At 45.1% G+C, this 26,662-nt stretch overlaps 2 protein-coding genes across 3 annotated transcripts; one reads left to right on the forward strand and one right to left on the reverse strand.

Annotated features, from left to right (window-relative positions):
• Positions 1–457: 457 nt before the first annotated feature.
• G3BP1 (G3BP stress granule assembly factor 1) lies at positions 458–19,320 on the reverse strand. Of its 2 annotated transcripts, none has more exons than XM_056502174.1 (12): positions 18,907–19,320; positions 7,837–7,950; positions 6,604–6,685; positions 6,064–6,237; positions 5,185–5,275; positions 4,579–4,672; positions 3,994–4,198; positions 3,470–3,571; positions 2,968–3,079; positions 2,531–2,656; positions 2,315–2,424; positions 458–1,549 (listed from the first exon to the last, which is right to left on the reverse strand). In XM_056502174.1, exons 2-12 carry the CDS (start codon positions 7,929–7,931, stop codon positions 1,343–1,345), a joined length of 1,398 nt encoding a protein of 465 aa, XP_056358149.1. In that variant the 5' UTR covers positions 7,932–7,950; positions 18,907–19,320; the 3' UTR covers positions 458–1,342. The 2 variants fall into 2 exon arrangements, with proteins under 2 accessions (XP_056358149.1, XP_056358148.1); XM_056502173.1 differs by having other exon boundaries at positions 2,315–2,445.
• A 166-nt stretch (positions 19,321–19,486) lies between these two features.
• On the forward strand, positions 19,487–26,362 carry ATOX1 (antioxidant 1 copper chaperone). The gene is made up of 4 exons (XM_056502031.1): positions 19,487–21,202; positions 23,027–23,102; positions 24,304–24,460; positions 26,162–26,362. The coding sequence occupies exons 1-3, from the start codon at positions 21,197–21,199 to the stop codon at positions 24,435–24,437; spliced, it is 216 nt and encodes a 71-aa protein (XP_056358006.1). The 5' UTR covers positions 19,487–21,196; the 3' UTR covers positions 24,438–24,460; positions 26,162–26,362.
• The last annotated feature ends 300 nt before the right edge of the window (positions 26,363–26,662 follow it).

The raw sequence follows: 26,662 nt of genomic DNA on the forward strand, positions 1-26,662 counted from the left end.
ACTGCCTTGTGCAGCACCATCTTACAGGATCTCTTGGATTGAGATTACCCAGTTTTGTATTTTATTTTCAGTTTCATCTTCTTTCGCAGGCAGTGGAGAGTGTTCAACATCTTAACACCAGAACAGACAAGCACCTTCCATATTCTGAAAAAATTCCTTCTTTACTCACTTCAGGTCTGAAGCAAGGAATGAAGTACTGTAAAAATAACAGCAGTTGGAACTGTAAAGGATGTGACACAAGTATTTCTGCTTTGCAACAGTCACAACAACAGGACCTGCCCACCTTCAAGTTCAAGTTATTAACTTCTGCATCCAAAAAAGTATTTGTTTTCAGTAATTTAAATGCAGCCAAAGTGATGCACAGGTGTTATAAACTTTAGCTACAACCACCTCTACCTTGTAAACTTAGTGACTGAAGAGTCTCTTCCCCCTGGAAAAATTCCAACATACTCTTGACTTGATAAAGCAAATCTAGACCTTTTTTATTTTTGTTTTTTTAAAACAATTTGCCAAAACTGGAATGAGAGATAAATAGAAGGCACAACAATTTTGCTTTTTTTTTTTATACAAATACAAACTAAACATGAAAAAAACTCCCTATTTCAATAAAAAATTTCACAAGTTCAGGAAAAGTGTTTGAAGAGTCAAGTTCTAGACATTTAAAACCTATCCCACAATCCAAAATTTCAAAGTGGTAAAACAGTAGTTCGAATTCCTTGCTGTGATCATGTATCAAAAGGAAAAGAGATTCTACAGATACCCATTATTCCACTTTTACAGCGCCACAGAGAGAAAGCTGAAAGTCAATTTTTCAAGTGGCAATGTCTCCAGACTGGAGGATGTTCATATGACCCTCAAAGAAACATCAAGAGTTTTGCTTTTCTGCCCTTGGAATACTTGCAAAGAACTATGTTTTCCTACAGGCTCTTGAACGCATGCACGTGAAATATTATTCCGCTGACTGCACCCAAATTCAGTAGAAAGAGAGGAGGGGAAAAAAAAAAAAAAAAAAAGGCAAAAGAAAAAAAGAAAGACATTCCTTTAGGAAAAACCACTGGTACCAAAAAACCAAAAATCAGTCCGTAAGTGTGAGGTGAACAAGAAAATTCAGTTCTTTTTAAAATCCACTTTTCCTAAAACGTTGTTCCACAAAGCTGGAATCTGGGACAAGGACTAGAAAAAAATAAATCACAGAACCATAACACAAACAAAAAGGGGCCAAAATAGTATCAAACGTAGCAGTCTATAACGGGCTAGGGCCACATTCCAAGATACCCAAGGCTGAAATTCACAAATCTGCAGGAAAAAGGTTTGCGCCACCATGTCAACATCGGCGATGAATTCACTGGCGTTGCCCGATCCCCCTTCCAGCTCCAAATCCTGGCTTCTGGGACATGCCTCCACGTGGAGGCCCTCGAATCCCACCTCCCAGCCCCCCACGAGTGCCTCCAGGTCCACGGGGTCTGTTATCTCTGCGGTCACCCTCCCTGGCAGCTCGTGTTTTCTTCTCCTCCACGTTCAGGCGCACCTCTCCCCTGAACATGATGGGCTGCAACAGAAGCAGAGAAGGCACTGTCATTAATGGGTCACCAGGAGCTCTTCAAGGTCAAGCAGATTCCTACAACTTTGTCTCATACCCTTCTCTCCATGAAGGACTGAAGGATCTTAGGATTACTTACTGAACAATGACAATAGCTAAACCATGCATTCAGTCTTGGGGCTTTACTGGAGAAAATAAAGATGTAAAGGAGTGACCCTTGAAAAGTCATCTCGGGCTTAACACTGAGCATTCTGATAGAAATGTCATAGAAAAGAGCTGGGCTGTAAACAAGCTCACTGCACAGCTTGTGAGGGTGCATTCAGAGTCCCTGCCTACCACAGCAGGCAGGCATGGGCACACATTCTGCATTAGCAATCACTGCTGACAGGCTGAGCAGGTACCTCCTGCCTTTGTTAGCAAAATTCTTTTCAGTGTGCACACCAATACAGCTTCTCCTTTCAGCCTCTGACAAACAAGATTCTACTTGTCCATAGAATCAGACTCTCTCTACCTCGTCTTCCTGAAAGCTGTTTATACACTTCCTGTGTTCAGCATCCTCCCACTAGAAAAAGGCTCTGTAATAAGCTGCTACAAGCTACTTCAATGACAAAAGATTGCACAAATCTTGGTAACAGGAGGGAAAAGACATCACACCTACTTTAATATGCTCAAGAAAACCTAAAGGGATCAAGTACAATCTCTTCCGCTTAAGCTGAAAAACACTGTCTGCTGTCAACAGACCAAAAACCACTGACTAGAAATTTATTTAATTACCCTGTTGCTAAGGATCTTCTGAACTGGCTCAGGATCATCAAACACCACAAACCCAAAATTAGGGAGCTTTCCACCACTGTTGATGCGGAGTTCAACAACATTGCCATAGCCTGCAAGAGAGAAGCCGAGTTCTTGGGTCATACATTAGAATGCTCTGTTAACCACGACCATGGCTGTACCCCCAACCCCCAGAGGACAGCAAAGCAATCAACTTACTTTGGAAAAAGTCTTTAAGTTCAGATTTATCCACATCATGGGGAAGGTTCCCAACAAACAGCTGATGACTGTCTGGGTATCTCACAATCCGCCTGGTTTCCACATCGCCTTGTTCACCCTCGCGAACTTGAACAGAAAAGCAAAACTGATTTTAGAAAAGTTAGTCCCCACAACAAACAGAAAAACAAGGCATGGTCAGAATTGTCACCATTAGAAAGAACCAATTCACACTGTCTATCCATTCATATATAAAAAAGAAAAGCATTCTACACTATCAAGTGTGTAATGATTTTTTTATCACCTGGCTGAGGCCAAGCTTGAAGTTTTTACTTGAGTAAAAATCATTTGCTTACTGACAAAAATAATGAGATTTTAAAGCTTTAATTATCACATTGCTTCCTCAAAATCTTTAAGTAACAGAAAATAGCTTCTCTTACTTGGCCTAGGACCCCGCTGTGGTGGGATGCTCGTTCGCTGCTCCCTCACTCGCTGATCCCTCTGAGGTCTCTGAGGAGGGGTCTGAGATTCAGGCTTTGCCTCAGGGCGGGGCTGTACCGATTCAAAAAGGAGTGATCAGTTAAGACTCAGACATACCAGCATGTTCAGCTTTTAAGAGCTCAATGTCAAGTTGGTAATAAAAAAAATACAGGAAAAGGTAATAGTATTTTCCACCTGTGACTAAAATACATGTTAGCTCATGTCAGCTTATATACTAAAAGCAAGCAGCAGTCATATGAACATTCCCTGTTTTCCTTCACGAGAAACCATGAATTCTCAACCCCAAAACCAAGGAATAACATCTTCATGAAGTCTATCAGGAATCAGAGAATGCTAGAGTCTTTGGGGCCTGGGGAGTCAAACCAGAAGCATGTAGATTTCACTCTTTTTCCCCTGTCAGCGAGTTTAATGCTTAAACTTCCCCAGGTGCTGGATTCCTACCTGCGAGACTGGTACTTTCACAACATGAGGTGGTATTCCTGATACTGGGACAGCCCCACTGGGAGGAAGGTTCTTGCTGGTTACTGACGCCCAGGAAAATGTCTTAAAAAAAAGAAAGAGAATGATAATAACATAACTATATCTCCTGCTGAAATATATTACTGATAGGACAGGTAACAGACAGAGGGTAAAGGAACAAATTTTAACTTATACTTGGAAATCAGGAGCCAGCCAATAGCAGTTTCCCCACAATTTCCTTCAAATTACTTAAGTTGAAAAGACTCAGTGTAATGACAATGGAGTCATACTTCTACTCCATCTCTGAATTCCAGAGTTGAAACAGGACACAGCAAAGGCCCAACACCAAGAATCACACCAAAGTTAACCAAAGTGTTGGATTCCTAAGTCCCAATCTGTCCACTTCTACCTTCCTTAACACTGAGAAGTGACAAAAATCCCCAGGTAAAAGTACAGCTCTGTAAATAGACAGGAGAGCCATACTGATAAAACAACACTGTCATTACCCTGGAGTCCTCTTGCACTGCAGGAGCTGGATCAGCAGGAGCTGGAGAAGGACTCTTTTCCACAGTCTCTTCTGGAGCAGATTCCTCTAATACTGGCTCAGACTTTTCTTCCTGCGCCTCTGGTTCAGGCTCCTGCTCAGTTTCTGCCTCTGGCTCAGGCTCTGCCTCTGCAGCTGTCTCTTCCAGGTGTTCCTCAATGTCATTGCTATTATACAGCAGCACAAAAAGCAGGAAAAAAAGGTGGTATTGTATTTATGCTGTTACTGGTGATAAGCAGTGCTATTTATCCAATATAGAAGTCAGGCACATGACATCTGAGAGGAAGAACAAGGCCAAGTAAGGCCACATTGCACAAGGATGCAAGTTTTGCATTGGTACACTATACAGCAGCAAAAAAAAAAAAAAAAATAAAAAATTCCAGAGTCTCCATGTTCAGCCTAACAGTATTTTGATTTCAGCTGATCAATAAATAGAAATGTTTTGACTGTCAGGAGAGAACTATTAATAGCAAAAGATTCATGTGACCTGTTCTACAAGCAGCCTGTTTCACACAACACCTGACTTCATCTATAAATATACTATTACCTGACAGCCTGCTCATAATAAGCACCGCTATCATCAGGAACAGCCTCAGGTGTCTGCTGTCTTTCCTCAGGTTCCTCCCCTTCCTCCTCTGATTCTAAATAAGGTTAGAAAAGAAAAGAAAAAGAGAGCAAACCATAAAACACATCTTTAGTATGAGGCTCAAACACAAGGTAGCTACCACAAAATACAGGTGAAGTTTCTAGCAAAGAGCACAGAAAAAGCACTTTAGAGATGTGACATGAAGCAGACTTTATATTTCCACTATCACTTTGGTTACTCAGTTTTGACCAAGGTTAAAAAACATGTTCCAAATACTTCAGAGAACCAGATTTATAGCCTACAAATCTGACTGCAACTGCCAAAATAAGTCTTAGAGCTCTTGTAATAGAAACAGATCACACCAGAAAAATAATTACCTGCATGTCACAACTCCTTGCTGGACTGTAAAGAACTACAGGCAAGGAAAAAAAAAACCTACAAGCACATGAAATTTAACACTGATCTGTCTTCTCCAGCAAGATGATTTTCTTTGATCTGGGAACAGAATGTTGATATAGATCCAGAACCAAACACCAACAGAACCATCCAAAAACTTTTGCTGCTTACCCTCTGGAGGCTCAGTATCAGAGTCCCCAAAAACCTCATCCTGGTAGCGGAAGATATCGTTGTGGACATAGAACTTGTTTGCAACAGAGCCCTAAAAGCAAATCAAAGGGAAGAACTGAATCAATTACAACAATCCAGTAATGTAAAAACTGAAATAATGTAAAAACAAGAAAGCTTTGAGCAAATTATCCTTATCACAAGACTAATCCAAGTTTGCCTCTTTTAAGAAAATGTTATTTGGGGCAGGAAAACAAGAAATAAAAAAGACATCACTCCTAGCAAGCCAAGTATGGGTGGAACAAAGAAAAAAAACATTCGTTGAAGTGGTTTTATTTCCAATAGCTCACAACCCTGAAGAAGTGTGAGTGACAAATTCCTGGTGTCTAAAGTATCAATTATCTCCAAGTCACATTGGAAAATAGAGTGATCTTGCAACACTCCTTTTCCACTATCATCTTTAAATCTGTGAACTGCTTTGTTAAAAAAAAATCCTATTTAAAAATGTCACTTCAAATGCTAAGTCAGCACTTTATGAACAAGAAAATCTGGAATGCACGTTAGTTACAGGAAGCATTCCTCTCTTTCTACTACTACTTTTTCAGTAAAAAAGACCAGTTGCTAGGACAGCAAATCAAAGAGAACATAATTTTAATATTCCTAAGGAAAAAAAACTGTGTTGCAGTAACCTAGGAGTCCAAAGTCAGGATATTTATAACTGATTTCAATATCCAAGGTTAATGTACAATCATACAGAAGCATTATAATTCCCAAAGGAATTTTCAGAATGTGACTGCTGAATTTTGTGGCAAGTTCTCTTCCCAGAGTAACCCTTCTGCAGCCCAGAGGCAGAGAGAAGGCGTGGCAGGCCAGCACACCCACCTCAGGAGCCAGCACGAAGGTCTGCATGAACCTGCGCACGGGCTGCATGTTATTGGAGAGCTCCCCCATCACCTGCACCACCACCCCGTCGTTGAGCGTGGCGTGGGCGTCCACGTGACGGATCTTTGTGTGGCAATCCTTGAAGTTTAGTGACAGCACCTTCTTGTGGATATCCTAGGAAAGGAAGCATAACGTGGGTTTCACTGCAGAAACCATTTCTGTCAAGTTAGCAGACTTCAGAGAAAGTAAAACCATAAAAATTGGTTTAAGATACATTCCCTAACTCTGGGGAGAAAGCTGGCAGGATGCTTGTTAAGTTTGCTTTGCAAACAATTTTACATTATGGGCTTTCTGTAAAGGAAGCACATTTTGCCCAACTATTGCTGTCTACAGTCAAGAGGTTTTTTCTCCCCATTTTTATTTTCGTTTACAGAAAGCACTTAAACAGGGAGGGGGTGAATCACAGCTGGATACAGTTCTCTTCTCAACAATAAAGGTGACAAAGGAGGAAAGAACAGCTTTCTTTTTCAAAGTTCTTACAGATTGCCCATAGACTGCATCAGCTGGTTTTCCATTGGAATCCAAGCCACCGTGGACATAGGAAGAGTTCTTTCCATAAAACCTGTAGGAAAGAAGTATTTTAATGCCAAGCTTTGCTGTGTAAGAATATTGAGCCTCTACATTAGAGTGCAGTATGAATAATACACTTTCAAGTTTCCTGTCTGAATTGCTACAATAAAGCCACAAAATCTCATAATCCTGTTACCAATCTGGGGGTGGGGGAAAAACAAAGTTTTCTCATGTAAGCTGTAGCATTCAGGCATGTCAGAGACCCAGGCACCAACAGCCACAACCAAAGTCTCATGGGAGAGCTCATGATCCAATCCCATTATCCCCTTTCTGCATGAGGTCCCCAGAGCAACACCCTGAACATCTGGAATGCTGAAGACTCCCCCTCAAGTTCTGATTTCAAGCTTGAGAAGGGAGCAATGGGACTGTTTTACTCTTCTACAGTAAAAAAATTATTGCAGGTAAATCTTCCTTTCTGTAACTGAAAAGTTACCAGCAGAAAGCTCTAAGCACCATGGTACTACACTCTGCCAGGACATAAAAGACTGAATGGATTCCGTGGCACAAAGTCAACTGTCCTCTGACCCAAATGGATGAGGTCAGCTGCCCACCTAAGTGGAGAAACTCTGAGAAAGTGTTCCTGAGAGTGGAAGCAGGAAGGTTTCAAAAACTTTATCTGGCTGCTCAAAACACAGCAAAACAAAGTGTATCTTCATAAACAAGACTAGTCTCAGGAAGAATACCTGTCAAACCAAACAGGACCCATTTGTTTAGGTAATGCATTATAATTTGCTGCATATCCAAAATTTTCTGACTTTCCTTTAAGAAAGAGCTGGTGTGACTCCCAAGAGAGATCAGCACACAAGCACACAACTTATTCAATGTTTCCTCCTAGTCAGGGGGCATTTTATCAAGCCAAAAACTACAGAAAAACTTGAATGTCTCAATTAAAAGCACAAGTGGCAAGCAGAATTTCAGTTAGAACCAGAACTCAGATAATTAAAGAATTTCTGTAATCTTTATTATCCATCTTTTAACCCAGCTGATCAAAACCAAAAGTAAATGGCACTCAGCATCTTGAATAAATCATTTTTTTAAGTGACCAAATTCAGCAAGCTAAGACATCGTAGTTAGATCATTCACCAATTTTAGCAGGCAAGACATTCACAGAGAAAACCAGGTGAAAGTGAAGCAGAGCTTTACCTGTGCAAATAGTCAGGTGCTTGGTTCAGCAGGGTATAGTACTGCCTCACGAATTCCCGCCCGACCAGCAGGGGACTTGGCTTCTCCATCACCATTTCTTTGGTCAACTGAAAACTATGGAAAAAAACAAAAGCTCCATCAAGCACAAGCATTTCAAACGGCTGTTCACATCCTGATTGCATAAGCCACCTAATCACAGCAGAAAGCACACAACAGGACTGTGTTTTACCCCTGTAAGCAGTTTAAGCAATGTGTTTTCAGAGTCAGAGTTTTGGTGCCAGGGAGAGGATTCCTGGGTACCAAACCAGAAGTGGGAGAGGCTGCAAGGCCGAGAGAGATCACCTCATAACCTGCCAGTAGGTAATCATCCCACACACCCTCAGTAAAAACCAGGTGGCAAGCAAAGGTCCTTCAAGAGGATTTGCTAAGAGGCTAAGACATTTACAGTCGATCCAAATTCTACTTACCTCACTTGACTTCACAATCAGAATTAAAAGTCAGATGTTCTCAGGCAAAGCCTGTGCTACTGTATTAGGGGCATTTTCAGAAGGTCAGAATAAGTGCAATCTATTTTTATCAGCAGCACAGCACTATTTGCTGTGCGTGTCAAGAGCTCTGGAGGAATATCACATTATATTAAAATTATTATGCTACAAAGAAACATACACTGCTCCTCCCCTGCTTCCACCAATCTCAGCAAGTCACTTCTCACTTAAATTCAGACCACCATTTAAGCGAACATCATCACCCATGCCCAGGGACAAATCCATCTGGGTACCTTCTACCTACCTACCATGGATCTTTAGTTACAAGAAGTCTTTGCAGGTAGGTTACACAATACACATCTTCAGGACAGGCCAGTCCGAATCAAGGACATTCACACATTTCCTTGTTATTAAATACTCAAACACTGTTCAAACTCATTCAAAATAGTTTTAAACTCATAGGGGTAAACACCAATACCAGGGCATGTTCTTGGTACCAAATACAGAATAAACAGGAGATTTTCTGCATCACACTCAGTTGTGCCAATCAGTAGAGAATGGGGGCTTAGCAAACAGTTTTGCTGCTGAAAGAACTTTCTCCTCACTACTGATGCCTAATCTCCTTCACTGCACAACCCTTTTCCCAAATACATGGTATTCAAATTCCATATGCACACTCTCCAAGTGTGATGTGCAAGTCAAAACCAACACTATTCAGTCACTCCAGGACATCACTCTAAAAAGCAATTCAGGAATCATCAATTACTTATCTGCTTTTATTTAGTATTGATAACTATAAATAGCAACAAGAAACAGTGGCACCAACGATGGGGGGAAGACCCAGAGTGGATCACAGCTGGAATACAGAATGAGGGGAAAAAAAGCCAAATTAAGCAGTCTTTTAGCAAAGACTAATCCAGATGGAGCCTGCAAATGCTCATGCCAAGCCAGGCATGTCTTAGGAAAAGCTTTCTCTTGTCACTATACCAAGAGCATCCCATATCCTGGGAAAACTAAATTGCCCACAACTTATCCTTCAAACATAGCAAAAAGGGAAAGAAAAAGACTGGCTTTCCCACCTACTTGTACTAAGCCCTGTCCCAGTTCATCCAAGGATCTTAAACATTACATATCCACTGGATTTAATGTATTTCAGAGAACTTGTACTTTAGACACCAAGAACTGACAGCAGAGCTTCAGAAGACAGAGGTGACCAGGTTGGTGTTATTGCAGTGACAACTTCAAACACACAACATACACAGGGCTGCAAAGCAAGTCACAACCACACTGTTGGAGGGACCAGGAATGCAAATCAGAAGCTCTAAGCCTCAAAGAGATGAATGTACTTAAAAAGATGCCATGGAAGCTGGTACTTTGGGTAAAGCTACATCCAAATGAACCTGGCAAATTTCATATATCTCAATCAATGGTCAAACACCCAACACATGATAATCAAGAGACAAGGCAATGTTTAACCACACTGTCAGAACACCCAGGTAATAGATCCAAGGATGTGATCACACCCAAACTCTCAGCAGTGGCCAGAATGCACTGCATCCAACTTTGTTGGAGGAATGCAGGTTCAAGCTAGAAGAACTGTAATTTTGTACACATTGATTTGTTCTTCTCTGCTTTTAATACAATCACACTTGATCATCTTTTTAGGTTTAGAATAAATGAGAAATCTTCCCATTCTATTTTAAAACACTTCTTCCTAGGTTTAAACACAGGGAAAAAGATCTGGTGGGCTCCAGAGGATGTGCCCATGAACTCCCTCTCTTTCAGCAGAATGTGTGTATATTACCACCACAAGAAGAGATGCTACCTATATGGTAACATGCAGAAAAAATAAAACTAAATATGACCTAAAACTCAAAGAGGCTTTTCAAAACATTCAGAAGCTTTCAGCTGTTTGAGGAGATTTTCAAGAGGTAACCATGCAGAAAGGAAGAGGAAGAAATAGTCCACGGCTGGGTCTGGCCTGGAGGAAATGCTCAGATTCTGCAAATCACTTTCATTTCAGGAAGGTTCCATCATCTGTGGTTTTGCAGAAGCCTTTGAACTCTAAGTGCAATGTATTACAGATATAGATGTCCAACACCCAGCACAACCTGAGGTGACAAAAACTTCCAGGAGATGAACTCTTGCCTTCTACTGCATGTTAAATGAGATCCCCATAAAATATTATCAGGCAATAAGAAAACACAGCAAAGGTAAAGTACAGCTGAGTGGTGGCTACACTGCTGACTTCCTCATCCCACTTTGTTTCCTCTTGAGTACTTGTGAAGCTCTAGGAGCAGGCCAACACTAAAGCAGTGGGAGCAGACGGTAGACAGAAATGACCTGCACTTCTAGCTCCAGTCAGCTTAACTCACAATGTAGGATTTATTTGCTTCACAACAGTTTAAAAATTTGCTTCTGTGCTATCAGTTTACAGGAAGCCAGTCCTACCATATACCAAGTTCACCACTTGGAGAATGACAGGAGATACACTTAACTTCTTTGTGAAGATATAGTTTCCTTGGAATTCAAGCTTATTCCTACAGATGGAAATAGGTAGGTTTCCTACCCAGTTCTGATAAATGATGAATTGGGCTCTTCTGAGAATTATGTTCAAGTGCTTCCTAGAAAACCAATGCACAAAACTTGACATTCTCCCATTATAGCAAAATTTCCTGTAGCACTCAAATCTCAACAGCTGATTCATCAACAGCTCTTTCAGATTTCTGTTCTTCAGTGAAAGCCCTCACCTGCAATAACCCACAGGCACATTATCTTCCATGCTGGTCTCAAGAAATATTGGAAGTCAAGTGGCTTGATTAGGTCTGTCATGCTTACATGCTTAAAAATATACATAAGACCACTTCCCTCCTGCTAAGGGTATTAAAAAAAAAAAAAAAATCAGAACTAACCCCTAACATGAAAAGAGGAATTGCTGAGTGCCCAGTTGTTCTCAAGCAGATCTGAAAAGAAATGGGAAAAACCTTTACATGACCTAATCAGAGGACAGCAATCTGGTTTTACTGCTGCTGCACCTGCTGCTACGTTGCCAGCTGCCATCTGCTCTTGTTCTCCAGCCAGCACAACCTGAATGGTGGAAGCCAAGCACCTCCTCAGAGATTATTTACTCCCTACCTCTCATGAGCAATTTACTACTCCACTATTCCCTGATCCAAGAAAAACTTAATACTTTATACTGCATTTTCATTGCACAGCACATAATAGCACCAAATGTTTGAACTGTCACTACACTACTCCTGATAAAAGCTTATCCACACATTTTCCTGTCAATTGACATAATGATGAAAGGGTGAAAATTGACAGGAAAAGCCGAAAATCTGATTATTTAAGATTCATTCCTAATCATGCATTCATATTATCCCATATGTAAAACAAATTGGATAAGTCAAATTATAACAAGTGCACCATAACAATTCTGCAGCATAACTGAGTCCCTTCCTTAAGCCAAGGGCTTAGAGGAAGACAAATACCTCCTTTACAGTGGTTATCACCTGGCTGGTGGAAAATTCCACCATCTGTTACAATGCTCCCACTTGGCAGAAAATCAATGTCAGGCACTGAATTTCTAAAATACTGTTATGTAAATTAGAGCCATTTATGTAAATTCCACATTAGCAAATTCAGATTTAGGTCCACAAAACCTATTAGTATGTTAGTGTTCAGAAAAATGGACTCAACACTCAAAGCTGGCATTGGTTATTAATTTCTTACCAAACTGCAACATGGTGAAAGCAAACTAATCACTGCTGTCCTAATTCAACTGGTTTGGGCTTTTTGTTGATTTGGGTCTTTTTTTAATTTTTGAATCAGACAAGTTTCACCTGAATATTGCTTCAACTGGACTTCCTACACAACAGAAGTGCTTCTTATGAAGACCACAGGATGTCTGGGCTCTCAGGACAACCAGTCCCAAGACTTAGGCAAAATCCCCTTGGACTGATATAACAGGTTAAAGGATCAAACCCCAAATCTTACTTCTCAAAGAGTGTGGCAACTTTAAACATCTTCTGTCAAGAAAAAAGTCAGAACAAGAAGACAAGTTAAAATTGAATCATAATCTTAACAGGCTCTGATGTGTTTTTAACATTAGCCTCACTTCTTTGTTCTTCACCATCTTTAATTACATTTTTTTTACTTTTATTTCAATACAAGGAACCTTCTTAAGATACCCAAAGTTCCTACAATGCATTCTAGTCCTGACTGGAACATTACACAGCAGTTCACCCCTTCTCCTTTGGTTACTCGAGTGCTATAAGGTGACCATCTGATCTCCACTCCTTCCATCTCTACAAACTGGTGGAGTTTACAGGGTGCCAAAACAGCCATTCAGAATGTCAAAACTTTTCACACAATTACACTCCCTCATTTTGGTATCAGTGAATTCCTTACTTAAAAAGGCTTTCTGGAAACCAAAGAAACAGCAGGAAAAGCTCACATGGAAAAGAAGTGTCTGTATCCAAGCACAACACACCACAAATGTGGCAAACAGCAAGTTTGCTGGAAATTAAAGGTCTGGTCAATAGTTAATAGGATTGCATAATTAAGTGTCATTTGGGATTTCTCCAAGTTGCTTAGCAACAGGTGAGCATGCTCAAAGCCACAAACCATTTATCTAGATGGAATAACCAGCTCTAGAAGCAGTTACTGCTGCTGCTACAGACCAAAAAAATAGTAATGAAGAAAATGCCCAGTAGGCCTCTAAGAGGCATGATATAGACTGAAAGTTTAACAACAAAACAACAAATACAGTTAATTCCAACTCTCCACACATTTTACATGACTAGCATCTGCTCTGCTGCTGACTAAGCAATAAAAGAAAAAAACCATGAGGCTGGTACCTGTGTGAACCACGATACAAAACACTGAAGTGAACAACGGAACACAAGCTAAACTTGCACCCTACGGCAAATTTCAGGGCCCCTCCCAGCTGGGGATTAACATCATCACACCAGCTTGCTCTCAAGTAGGAAGAGTGATGTTAAGTAAATGTGTATTTAAAACAAAGACTGCAGATACTCTGAGATACTCTTATTATTTTAATACAGCCTTAACTATCCAAGAGGAACAAAGAAACCCAAAACAATCCAGTTGTTGACCTAAGCCTTAATTATAGAGCTGAAAATGCCCCTCAAATAAGCAGGCAAATGAAGTCCCAAAACACTAATCTGCTTTAAAAAATAGGTCTCATTACTCGCCTCCCACTGGATGCAGAGGCAGACAATGTCACTGCAGCACAGCCCTGAGTATTTCAGACACAAGCCATTACAGCTGCCTACCTGTAACCAGTTCGCCTTTTCTGCCATTTGACAGATTCAGAGGCAAACTATTCACCCTGGAAGAAGTTACCTAAAGTCAGCACTATTTCACAGGAGGTAAGACTACACTGGTAGCCACAGTCAATGGAAGCTCAATGATGGGATAAGTTATGCAATAAACAAACATTTGAGGATCAAACTGGGACAAATTTTGAAGTCACCAACACTCAATTCTTAATAGCATCTCCAAGAAACATTGAGATAGTCTGTAAGATGACTGTATCCACCAACCAGAAGCAGGCACTTGAGAGCAGTATGAAGTATCAGATGTATCATGCAGACAGAGGAGCCTTTAATAATCTCCCAAACCAACACCTAATAAAACGTGGATCTAGACTTAGCACAGCTATTTCTCCTTTCACTTGTGACTCATTTCCACTGTGACCCACACAACCTACAAAGACAGGCAGTGCCTACATTCATAAGATACTTGAGGTGTTACAGGGAACTAGATCCTAAAAAAATAAATCACACAGCAACCAGAATCATCAGGCAAACAGCTTTCTCTGTGCCTAATTATCCAGATGTAGCAGAAAGACAGAGCAATGCTTGAGCCCCTGCTGAAGCTTTGAGCCACACTGACAAGGGACACTCTAGAAAAGCCATATATTACACCAACATATGGATAAGAAAAATTAAGTTACAAGATTAACTATTTTCTACCAAATCATCCAAGCAATCAAACAATTTAGGCACAATTAAAAAAAAGTTTTCATCACAAGATTAAAAAATATTTCAGAATTACATTCAGCACTGCCTGTGCCAGTACCAAAAAATCCCTCTGCTTGCCAGTGGCAGATGGGAAGCCTTACTCAGCAGCAATGCACAGCCCTTCAAACACTGGGAGAATACAAATAAACAAACCAGCAATTGCTGAAGAGCTGTCAGTGTAGAAGTCTGCCTGTGTTTTTGCTAACAAACCTAAGTGTGATCCACAAGTTGATGGATACAATGGAGTCTGCCATTTTTTAGACAAAAATCAGCTCTTGTATTTTCCAGCTCTACCAAGAAGGGAAGAGACAAACTGAATACTTCTAATGCTTTCAGACAGATTTTAAAAGAAAAGAGATCATTTTGGAGAAATGTTATTTCCAGGGCATTAAGCTCAAAAGCAGATTAAAAAACCTGAAGTGTAAGTTGTGTACTTGAGATCAGCATCTGTACCTCTACAGTGAGGGATGAACATTCATCTGGGTAAGGAAAATTATTCCAGACACTATTCCTATGGCTAAGAGCATAAAGCTCCAAAGACAAACAGCAAAAGACAAGAAAAAAAAAAACCTAACCCGGAAGATATTGAAAATTTGCTGTTAAAACTAAATTATATAGTAAGAAACTCTCAACAAGGTGCTTGGGATTCCGTCAAAACACTTTGCCTTACCTGGGTGCTGAGCTTAATATGGTAGGGGTTTGAGGGTTTTTCCCCTCCTTTTTAAAGCTGTTTCATCTGGCTTCCAAGTTTCTACTTGATACCAGTCAATCATTACTTCTATTCAGCAGTTATCTGCAGTAACATTAAGCTAAGTTGATCTGTCCTGAGCCTAATGAGCAGCACTTCATATCCTCACAAAAAGACAGCTCTGCTGCATTTAGCACTACAGAAAAACACATGGCTCTTGTGATTTGACTGAAGTCCAAAAGGAACTTCTCTTCAAAATCTGAGTTCTCTGAAAACTCAAAAGCCTTAACAATTCCCAGAAATATTTCTACATTTTAATAATCCTAAAAATCAGATTATCCTAAATGGGCTCTCTAATGTGGGGAGAAGGACTTGCCTTTCTAACTGAACCTCACTTACCCCTCAAGTAGAAGCAATGTTTTTCTGCAAAATTACATTTTAAACACACAAATTTCATCCTAAGGGCAGTAGGGTAGTGCTGAGTGGTTTGTTTACTCCTTCTTAAGTAAAAAGTAAGTCAGCTTTTTGCCTATACTGCTCTCCAAACCACTTCATGATAAAGCATTTACTTAGACCCTGTGATTTTGCCATTAGAACAGGTTTTGTTTTGACATCCAAGAGCTGCTCCAACATCTCGATGAAGTTGGCAGCAGGTCCAGTCATCTTCTTAGGTCTGCAAATTTTCCATTTGGCTCCAGTGCAGCTTCTTAAAGTAAAACAGCAAAAGTTACTCATCAGCAGTCAGGAGAGTTAGATCAGAACACTGAGCTATACCAACACTACAGCGAAATTCAAGCTTCATGCCACTCAGATTAGAATCACCAAGATTAAGATTCAAAATATTTTCTGCATGCCAAGCAACAGACAACTGCAAAGAGAATCAACTCTTTTACCTCTACCCACTTAGGTCACAGAAGACACTCAAACTTGATGTATCAGCTGTATCCTGGCACTCAGGACTGACCCATCAGGGCACTGTTACATTAAAAACAAAACAAAGCCAGCCCAGCAGCAGCCAGGAAACAGCACAGGGCAGAGCAGATGAAAATGGAAGATGGGCAGGAGCATTTTCCAGTGCAGACCTGCACATTTGCCTCAGCAAGGAATCAGGTTCATCACAGATCACTCCTACATAACTGACAGCACCCGAGCTCCTGCTCTGAAAGCAGCACTGCACCAGCCATGTCCTCCTGGAACAGGTCCAGACTTAATATAGCAAGCTGGGACCTCAAGCCAGTACAACCTTCACTGCTTGCAAAGTTTAAGGATTCTTTTACAGTATCTGAGGATCAGACTTCAGTTTTTCTTTTTAATTACTCTATGAGGTTATTTAAGGTTATCAAGTCCACTAGCAGGTACCCCACGAAGACAAATGACTACTTCAACTTTGCAGATTTTATATAGGTACTCATTAAAAAAAAAATACCACCCACTCCTCTAGAGCAAGCCATCACTTTTGGTTTTGGTTTGTTCCAAGCAGAGCACACTGCAGCCAGCCCAGCAATGTGCACCACCCTGCTAAAGTCCTGCTCTGCTTGGATTTCCTCTTTGATTCGTCAGTCATCACCTCAGATAAAAAGGCCCAAGTACTAATACTAAAAACTAGAATAATGTTTTCTAATTCATTTATGGCCATTTATGCCAGTCTTGTGAGTGCTCTCTCATCAGATCCTACTGTTTTCAACAGAAATGCCGAGATATATTTAAAGAACATCACCTTTTCTTTATTTCCCTTGCAGTAAGTATTACTCTGTATGTTTGCCTTACAATTTGCAAAATAAAGCTCTGAAACAAAGAATCTGCTGTTTCAGCGAGTTCCTATAGATTCTGTTTAAAATTCAGATGTTCAAACTCCATCAGCTGTGTTGAACTCTACTGATGCTGTTGTGCCAGCAGCAAAGTGAGCAGCAGAGCAGTGGTCTTGCCATCACAGCACAAACAAATCCTCTTGTGTTCTTTTGTTGTTTCTCAGACTACAAATGCAAAGATTCCCAACAGAAGATCCTGATGTGCTTGGCACACATAGATGAAGTCTTGTCCACCAGGTTTTCTACTTTAATTTTCATTATGCTTCCCTGCTTTCAACTAAAGGAGTCCACACTTAAAAGAACACAACCAAGCAAAAACTGGGCAAATTCACACCAGCCAGGAACTGAGGCCACTCTTTATGCCCTGATGTATACAAGATTAAGGTTTTTTAAAAGATTTATATAATTATGATATACGTTTGCAAAGGTTCCTGCATTGATTTTTTTTTCCCCCTAACAGTCTTTATACAATTACACTTTTTAGCAGGTTTTAGTAGTGCCTTTCAGGCAAACTAGTCTCTGGAACATGTGATGCTGTCAAAAAGGTCGTGAGATCTCCACCATAAAGATAAGGAGGTAAGACTTTAAGCACATGAATACTACCAGCCAACCTCCAAATTAGCCACATATGCCATCCACTAAGCTTTAAAAAAAAAATCTAGACTCACAACTTTACATCATTACATATGGTGCCTGAAACAGCCCAGGAAAGGTGAGTTCAGTTCACAGGATGAGAAGATGCTAGCATCAGCACTGTGGAAGTATCACAGAGCTATCTAGCAAAATCGTTTGGCTTATTCTTCACAGGCAGAGAACAGAAGAATAAGAGAGTAAGAAAAGTGAAAATTTGGCCGAACGGAAGAATATCAGGAAAGGTCAGAAATGCAGTTTTTTGTCTGTCAACTTCTGCACTTCCCTTTATTGACATCAACCTAACAAGCCCTGTTAGCTAAAAAAAAAAAAATATTCCAACACACCCCTCCCCACGTTTGATTTATGGCATCTGGAAGCATCAGCTTCCAAAGCTTGATAGCAGTGTCCAGATTTCCTAAAGCTGTCACTCCTGGCTGTGAGAGCAGGGGCTTGCCAAAAATAGCACACACTGGAAACATGGCGGCTTGCTGCAAATGCTGCTTTCTCCCGATGGTGGAACAAAAAAATCCTTTTTTTGGTAAAGAGTACTTATTCTGTGCATGCAAGCCTTAACACAGAAAGCCACCAGGTAAGCCCGCTGAGAATCAGGAACACGTTGGAACATCCGGATCAACATTAGGAGGTACTGGAAGATGTATCGAAACCTTTTCTCTGGGGTTTCTCCAGCACGTACATCTGGGGCCTTAAAGGATGCTGGAAAGTCTCATTACGAGCACTACTTCGCATCTAAATCTTAGCTTAATCTCGGATTCAGCCAAGGTCATGCGGTAAACCAGGATAAGATCCATGCTCTCCTGCTCGAATTATAACTTCCTCCACCTATAAAGTTACACCAAGGGAGCCACCCCGAGCCGATAGCCAGGTGCGGCCGTGCGAGCACCCAGCACTGCCCCTCCATCCGCAGTTACAACCCACTAAAAACTGGGAATACCTCGGCCTCCGGGTGGGCTCCTCCCCGGCCCCACCAAAACCCAAAAGGAGAGAGCGAAAAAGCCCCCGAGCGTGGAAATCCGAGAACAAAGCTCGACCCGCACACCTCGCCTCGCACAATGCGGGCCCGCGAGGAGCCGATCCCCCGTCGCCCCCCTGCCCCGCACCGCTCCCGCGGGGAGCCCCGAGGCCGCCGCGGCACCGACAAGAGGGCGAGGGCTCCGGACACGCACGAGGGCTGCGCGGCCGCGGGGCAGGCGGGAGGGCGCCCGCCACAAAGCGCCGCGGGCACCGGGCGGGATGGAGGGGGAGGGGGGCGCCGGCAGCGCCGTCCCGCACGGCCCGCGGCCTACTGAGAGCCGGGGGCGCCTCGCAGCCGGGGCGGTGCGTGCGGCCCGCGGTGCCCCCGGGAAGACGCGGCCGCGCCGGTGCCTCCCCGTGCCCCCCAACCCCCTCACCTGCGGGCAGAGCGGGACGGGAGCGGAGGCGCCGCTTCACCACAGGGCCCGGCGGACGAGAAGCGCCTCACGCAGCGGCGTGCTCTGCCGCCGGCTGCATATATCCGGCGCGCAGCCTACCCCAGCGGGCGCGGCCCAGCCAGTCAGAGAGCGGCGCTCGCCCTTATTCGGATGCCGGTTGGCCCGCAGCCGTGAGGAGGCGGGCGGAGAGCTGAGGGGCAGCTCAGCCAGCCAACCATGCGGCAGAGCTTCGCGGGGCCGTGAGAGTGACTGACAGACGGGCGAGCCAATGGGCGGTGGGCGACTGCTGATAGATTTGCCTTTTGGCCAATGGGACGACGCTCCCCGCGCCAGCAGGAGCGCAAGGCGGCGCGCGCTGGGCGCCGCAGTGTGGTTGAGCCGCAGTGCAGCGCCCTTGAGAAGGTGCTGGTAAACCCCGTTATAGATGGGGCGGGCCCCGCGGGGAGCGGCGGCCAATGGAAGAGCGCAGCGGGCAATGACGGACAGGCCCCCGCCGCGGCTCTTAAAGGGGCAGACGGCGGCCACGCGGGGCGGCGTCCCGCCCTCCGCACCGCCCCCTGCTGGAGGAACGGCGGCGCTGACATGGCGGCGGGCGCCATGTGCGGGCTGAGGGGGCGCTGGGAGCCCGGCCCCTGCGGCCGAGGGCTGCGGGCTCCCAGCAGTGAGCAGGCATTGACCCCCCGCTTTGACTGTGTCTCCGTAGGCTGCTTGGGACTTACCTGGCCCACGCACCTGAGAGAAACCCCCAGCGGGGGTGGGCAAAAGGAGCTGCTCGCCTCAAGGTGCCTCCACCACACACAGCCCCGGCCGCTCACGAAGCGGAAAGTGCTGGTCACTGGGGTCACTGGTGGTCACTGACCCCTGCCCATCCTGGCAGCCTCATCCAGCTGCTGAGTTTCACTCATAGCTTCTGAGCAAAGCAGGCTCAGCATCATCTGCCCCGGAGGAAAGACAATCCAAGCGTTTTCTAACACACCCACAAAAGAGGAGAAAGGCCTGGAAGTTCTCAGATCCTTTTGCTCGCCAGCAGGTGCTGGTCAAGGGACCCAGGAGAGCAGGAGAGAATGGGAGCAGGCAGTGAGCCAGAGCTAAGCAGCTTCCAGGCAGCCATAGCTTTCCATTTGTTTGTGTCACATCCCATCCCACATGTATCTATGACATGAAGCACTCAGAAATAGATTTCACCCTATAAAAACGACTTCCTGCCTACCAGCACATCCCTGAGCGCTGCCTGAACCCCTCCCTGCCATGCCTTGCAGCAAGAGATACAGACAGTGGATTGGCGCGAGGCCACGCTTGGCATGAATATCCTCCCCCAATACCTCCTGGCTATTTTTAGCCTAAGCCACGCTGCAATCTGCCAGTTCATAAATCAGCACTGCAGACTTTTAAAAAAAAAGTTTAACGTGAGCCCAGTGACCCAGCACAACAGCCCATCCCGAATAAACTCTGCCGGGGGGGATCCTGGACATCCATCTGCAGAGGAGATGGTTTACAAAACCACCAGCACAGCAGCAGCACCCTGCTGCATTTCAAAAGAAATGCCCTGACCCCCAGCTGGTGTGGCCAAGAAACACGCTGGTTACATTCCCTGCTACAGGTTGGGCTTCTCCACAGGAAGATGCTCACACCCAGCACTGGTCGGGAAGCGTCACACACACCACAGCTCCAGAAGAGGCAGCTCTTCCCAGCCCTGATGGGATGCTCTGTCCCCTCTCCAGCTCCCCGTGAAAGCACCTGAGCTGCTCCCGGCCCTGCCACAGCCTCCTCCACCCTGACTCAAGTTTTCCACTAAGGGGCTCGTTTTTCCTTCAAAGGACCATAAAGCCAGGGAAGGGGAAAAAAACCCAAAACAAAGTAAACACATCTTCAGAAACCAGCACCCTTCTTCTCAACCTGCTCTGCACTAGAGACTCCCCCCGAACCCCTCGCCCTCAATATCCAGTCTACTGGAGCTCTCCCAAGCCAATAAATCTCAAAACCTCAAACGACGGAGCGGAACGAGCTTTCTTTATCAGCCCGGCCCCATCTTCATGGCTCCCCCCACCTCCTCCCTCAGCCCGTGCTGATCCTTAGCCTGGAAGCGAGCAGAGCACCAGTTTATGGAGCTCCACATGGACCAGCCACCACCCCAGAGCTCCCCAGCGCTTTTTCCTTCACCCTGCGCGGCATCCCCGCCTCCCGAGGCCTCGGCCCGCCCCTTCCTCCGCGCCGCGCCCGCAGCCGCCGGCGGGGATCGGGATCCGGGATCCGGGAGCGCGGCTCCGCCATGCCGGTGGGTGCGGGGCCTGTCTGCGGCCGGGGGATTGGCGGGGCAGGGAGGGCACTCACTGTCCGCTGCCGGCAGCGCCGCGGGGCTCCCCCGACCCTCGGTACGCCCCGAACCTCCGAGGCTCTTTCAGCTCCTCGAGCTCCCCCAGCCTCCCGAGGCTCCTCCAGTCTGGGGCTCCCCCAAACCTCCCGACTCTCCCAGTCCTCAAGGCTTCCCCAGAGATCCCCCAGTCCTCGGTGCTCCCCTAGTTCCCCGGGGCTCCCCCAGCCTCCCAAGATTCCCTCAGATCCTGCAGCTCCCTCAGACCCCCAAGGCTTCCCCCGCCCCCCAAAGTTCCCTCGGATCCTGCAGCTCCCTCAGACCCCCAAGGCTTCCCCCGCTCCCCAAAGTTCCCTCGGATCCTGCAGCTCCCTCAGACCCCCAAGGCTCCCTGAGCCCCCCAAGGTTCCCTCAGATCCTGCATCTCGCTCAGACCCCAAGGCTCCCTGAGCCCCTCAAGGTTCCATCAGATCCTGCAGCTCCCTCAGACCCCCAAGGCTCCCTGAGCCTCCCAAGGTTCCCTCAGATCCTGCAGCTCCCTCAGACCCCCAAGGCTCCTTCAGATCCTGCAGCTCGCTCAGACCCCCAGGCTCCCCCAGCCCCCCAAGATTCCATCAGATCCTGCATCTCGCTCAGACCCCAAGGCTCCCTGAGCCCCTCAAGGTTCCATCAGATCCTGCAGCTCCCTCAGACCCCCAAGGCTCCCATAGCCCCCCAAGGTTCCCTCAGATCCTGCAGCTCCCTCAGACCCCAAGGCTCCCTGAGCCCCTCAAGGTTCCATCAGATCCTGCAGCTCGCTCAAACTCCGAGGCTCCCCCAGTCTCCCAGGGCTGCCTCAGTCCCGAACTCCCCCAGACCTCAGGCCCTCCCCAGCTCCCAGGGCTCGGACACAGAAGGGCAGCATTGATGGAACTGTCTTCCCCCACTGCCCACACACCTCCCCAAAGCACCCAGAGCCTTTGGGAAATAAAAACGAAAACGGCAATTACACTGAAAAAAAACCTAATAGGAGCTTCCATCCCAAGCTCCTTCCTGGGTCAATGATCCCAAGAGGGTTTTAGTTTTGCAGTGGCAGGGGGCACAGGGTGGTTTTGAATAGAAGGAAATATGGGTTGAAAGTAACAAATGAGCAATAGTTTTACTTTTCTTTTTTAAGGAAAGTAAAAAACACGTGATAGAGAAGGAAATTAGGAGGCATCTGATGCCAAAGGTTGAAGGCAGTGCTCAGTTACAGGCAAACAGTGTTTTGTTGACCCAGTGTTGCTCACAAGTAGTGAAGATATCACTGGGGCCCCAGTGGAGTGGAAGGATGAAAAAACAGTACTAATGCTCATTAAATTCGTGGTTTGCTTATATTTTTATTATGTTGGAGACCAGAAGCCTTGTAAATGCACGAAGAATAGGATGGGGAAGACTGAAAACCTCTCGGACTTAAGTTAGGACAGCAAGTAGCTGAAGGCAGATTTGCTTCTCCATGGCTCCCCTGGACAGGCTGAGTAAGTGCAGCAGAGGCCATGGGGATGGTGATTCATATTGACTCTGGAGGTAGCCACACCATCTCCAAAGGCCCTCAGGATTATGCTGTGGGGGACAGCACAAGGACACCGTGGGGAGGAGTACCAAGAGTTCTCAGTTTTGCTGAGGATCCCTTAGTGGGGTATGTATGGTCCTTTTGGCTCAAGAGGCTTTGAACCCACCTCCCCAAGGAAAAAGGCAAGTGTTGGAGTGCTCATGGTGTATTTCCAGCTGTGCTCTCCCTGACCCCTTGACTGCCTCTTTTCTTTGCAGAAACACGAGTTCTTCGTGGACATGACCTGTGAGGGCTGCTCCAATGCAGTCACCCGTGTCCTGCACAGGCTGGGAGGTGAGTCAGTGCTGGGTGTGGGACAGCCAGCTCCAGGGCAGTGCCCTGGGGACCTCCAGCCTGAAGGGTAACACTGTGGGTAAAAGTTGAAAGTTGGAAACTTCTCCTTGCTCTGCTCTGAGCCTGCTCCTTAGCTGGTAACAAGTTGCTGGTTGTTTGCAGGTCTGTGAGCCTTGGAGAAGTGTCAAGGGAGGGAGGAGCTGCCACGGCTGCAGGTGGCTCTGAGTCACCAGGGCCTCACCCTGAACCCTCTGGGAAGGACACTGGTAGACCCCTGCTCAGGCTGCCAGAGGGAAGGGAGTGAATGTCCTGCCTGGCCTTGTTTCCAAGGGGGCCTGGGGTGTCTGTGGAGCTTCCTGAGATTTGTCATCAGCAGTCACAGTGAAGAGCTGCTGAGCAGAGCGTTTGGTGGTTGTCTGTGTAGCCTATTTTTAATACTACCTGGAAAATTATAGCCCATGTCTCCTGATTGCTGCCATTTCCAAGAGAGAAGGATCTGACCTGCACTCATCAGTTATGAGGACCTGCTCCCCTCTGAGGGAGAACAGCTTCCAGCCACCAAGGCAAAGGCTTGACAATCCCATTTTCTCTGTGTGTGGTTGTGAGCACCTCCATCACCCTTCAACAGGCTGGCTGGTGTCAGCCTCATATGATGATGTTACAGAGCTCTCAAAGCTGATTCATGCCTACAGGTTTTGTGAAGATACATAAGTGGATAGAGGCTGCATGTCCAGTGCCTCTCACTGGGATGAGAGTGGCTCACCTTTTCTATCCTTTTACTTCCAGCTGTTAGGTGGTACTACCAGTATAAGCATCTTTTGTCCTGAACCTTTTTTAACCCTATCCACACTAAAGCAGAGCATAGACTGAGCTGGATGGAAATGTTAGTGATTGGTTTGAACTCAGCTTACCCTGATTCTTACATGAGTGATTGTGTTGATCCAAGGTGGGGTGAGCAGATTAAAGCAGTTGAGAGTCTGTGGTGCCTGATGTGGAGCTAGAGCAGATTTGAGTTCCTTCATACCACTGCTGGCAGGACACCAGGTTGGTTTTGCTGGCTGGTGGTGGTATCAGAGTGTGCTGGCAGGAGATAAATATCCATTTGACTGATGCCCTGGGGGGCACAGATGTGTGAAGGTAAGCTTTCCCTGTGCTCACACCATTTCACTGCTTCTAACTGTGCAAATTTTTTTCTTCATAGGTGTCAGCTTTGATATTGACCTGCCTAACAAGAAGGTGTGTATTGACTCAGAGCACAACGTTGACACCCTGTTGGAAACCCTCAAGAAGACTGGAAAGAATGCTTCCTACCTCGGGGAGAAGTCTGCACAGTAGCCTTGCCTGGTGTGAGGAGCTAGGTATATAACAGTATCCAGTGTGGAAGAGAGACATCTGAGCTTTTTCCAGCTCTCCCAGTAAAACAGGCATCTTCCTGGAAAGCAGATTTAAAAAGACCTGCAGGTCCAGCTTCAGCAAACCCCTCATATAAGAGAAGGAGCTGGAGCACACACAGGGACCTCTTAGCTGTTCTGCACAGCCTGTGTGATCCCAGCCTTGGCTTTAGTGGAGAGGTAGAACACAGCCTCTGTGCCATTCCTGGGTGAACCTAGAGTGTGCCAGAGCATATTGTGCATGAAAACAAATCCCAAACACCCTTCACAGCTGGCCAGGGAGAGTGGTGGGTCCCAGCAACAGCAGGAAGGGTGATGGGACACAAAGACCCCTTTGGGTGTGTGGTGCTGTGGGTTGGCTCTTAGCACAAGGACCTCCAACAGCTGATTCTCTTGATAAGGCTGTTAACCTCCACTAAACTCAAGGATGGAAAACAGCAGCTCCCTGGCACTCTTCTGGATATAAAATGTTGGGTTTCAGAATAGCTCCCAGTGCACACATTCCCTGGCCAGCTGTCTGTGCCTCATTGCTGCAGCCTGTCATTTTTCCCAGAATTTAGCATTATCTAGACATGTACAAAACTCTGCTGCCTTTAAAATATATTGGCAGACAAGGTTCAATTTCAGTGGAAAATAACAAAGTGGGAGAGGGCTGCCCACTCACTGCATGTATTGTTTTTAGTGTACAAAATTATTACATAGCATCTCCTAAGAATTTGTTTCTGTCAGTGGAGCTTTCTCATCCAGTGACATTTTTTTTAATGGTCTAGTTGGATCATCACAAATACCCAGCACAGATGCACTGAAACCAGTTCATGCTGAATTAATTCCCAGTCAGTAAATTAAATCAGGGATTTAAACCAGCAGGAATTAAACTGATACAAGAAAGAGCTGAGCTGATAGTGATGTGTGTGCAATAGATCTGCATAGTTTAATAGACTGACAACAGATTTAAAATCTGCAATTTGTATCATTTGAGCAAGCTCTCAGTGCTTCTTAGAAATTGTTTAAAATCATAGCTGTAATCAAATAACAACCCCACTTCAACAGAGGGAGGCATGCTCTGAATTGATCAGTGCCTCAAATAGTTTTCAGTGTATTTCAGTTTCCTAGTAGACTGCAAGGGCTGTTAAAACTGCAGGGACTTGTGCACTATGTGTTAAGTGTCTTCAGAATTTAACTATTACAGTAAAGTCAGTCTCTAATAATGAGGATGTGTCTCTTTTCCTGGCCCAGTTTTCCCATTTCTTTCCTTACATGACATCAAGGCAGCCGGTGAGTCAGTTCAGCTGGCCAGCGTGGCAGAATGTTTCTCTGGATGCCTTTGTTTTCCTGTTGCATTTTAGCTGAAGCTTTCTGACTTACCCAAGGATCTTAAGACCCAGAACAGAGGAGAGTGAGGGGCTGGGCTGCCCTTGCAAGATCACTTCAGTAGTCAGGCTAAAAATCCACAAATTTAAATTTTGCACAGCACATAGGGAATATTTTTAGGGGCCCATCTGTAAAAGGAGGGAAGTTGCAAACCCCTGGCTCTGATGGATGGATTTCCTTTGGCCCTCTTCCTGCTTGACCAGCAGAGGGCATCTCTGTATAACATTATCTCCTCTGAGCCTCAGTGTTCTTTTCCCTTCATTTATTCATTTATTCATTTATGTATTTATTTTGCAGGAACTCACACATGACTTCAGCAAAAAGATGGCTTAACTGTTTGCATGTCTTCCCAACTTGCTGTGTCATTTGACCTTTGCCAGATGTTGGAAAGCAGAGGGCTGGCAGGAGGAGACAGCTGGGCCTTGGATTCTAAAAGTGGAGAGGTCTGGAGGAGGTTTCTAGTCCCACAGTAAATTGAGGCGTTGCTTTTAACTTTCAGTGCATGTCTGTGTGTCCTGTGTGTCTTTGTACTGCTTTGAGTTTTCTGTGAAAGAGGCAGCTTTTAGGGATGGAAAATTCTCCTTTCCATGCAAGACAAGTCTCCCAGGAAATTGCAGCTATCCTTAGAAGCTGACTGCAGCCTCTGCCTGAGGGACACATCTCAGGAGAACTGTGCTTGAATGTCACTTAGTTTCAGAGAATCTGCATCTTGAAAGTTGTTTTTCCATCACAGAACAAACAAACTTTCCATTTGGGATTCAAGTCCTGGGAAAAAGGGCTTTTGCAGCCCCTGCAAGT

Source organism: Oenanthe melanoleuca, chromosome 13 (genome assembly GCF_029582105.1).
Source record: "Oenanthe melanoleuca isolate GR-GAL-2019-014 chromosome 13, OMel1.0, whole genome shotgun sequence".
Taxonomy (NCBI): Eukaryota; Metazoa; Chordata; class Aves; order Passeriformes; family Muscicapidae; genus Oenanthe; species Oenanthe melanoleuca.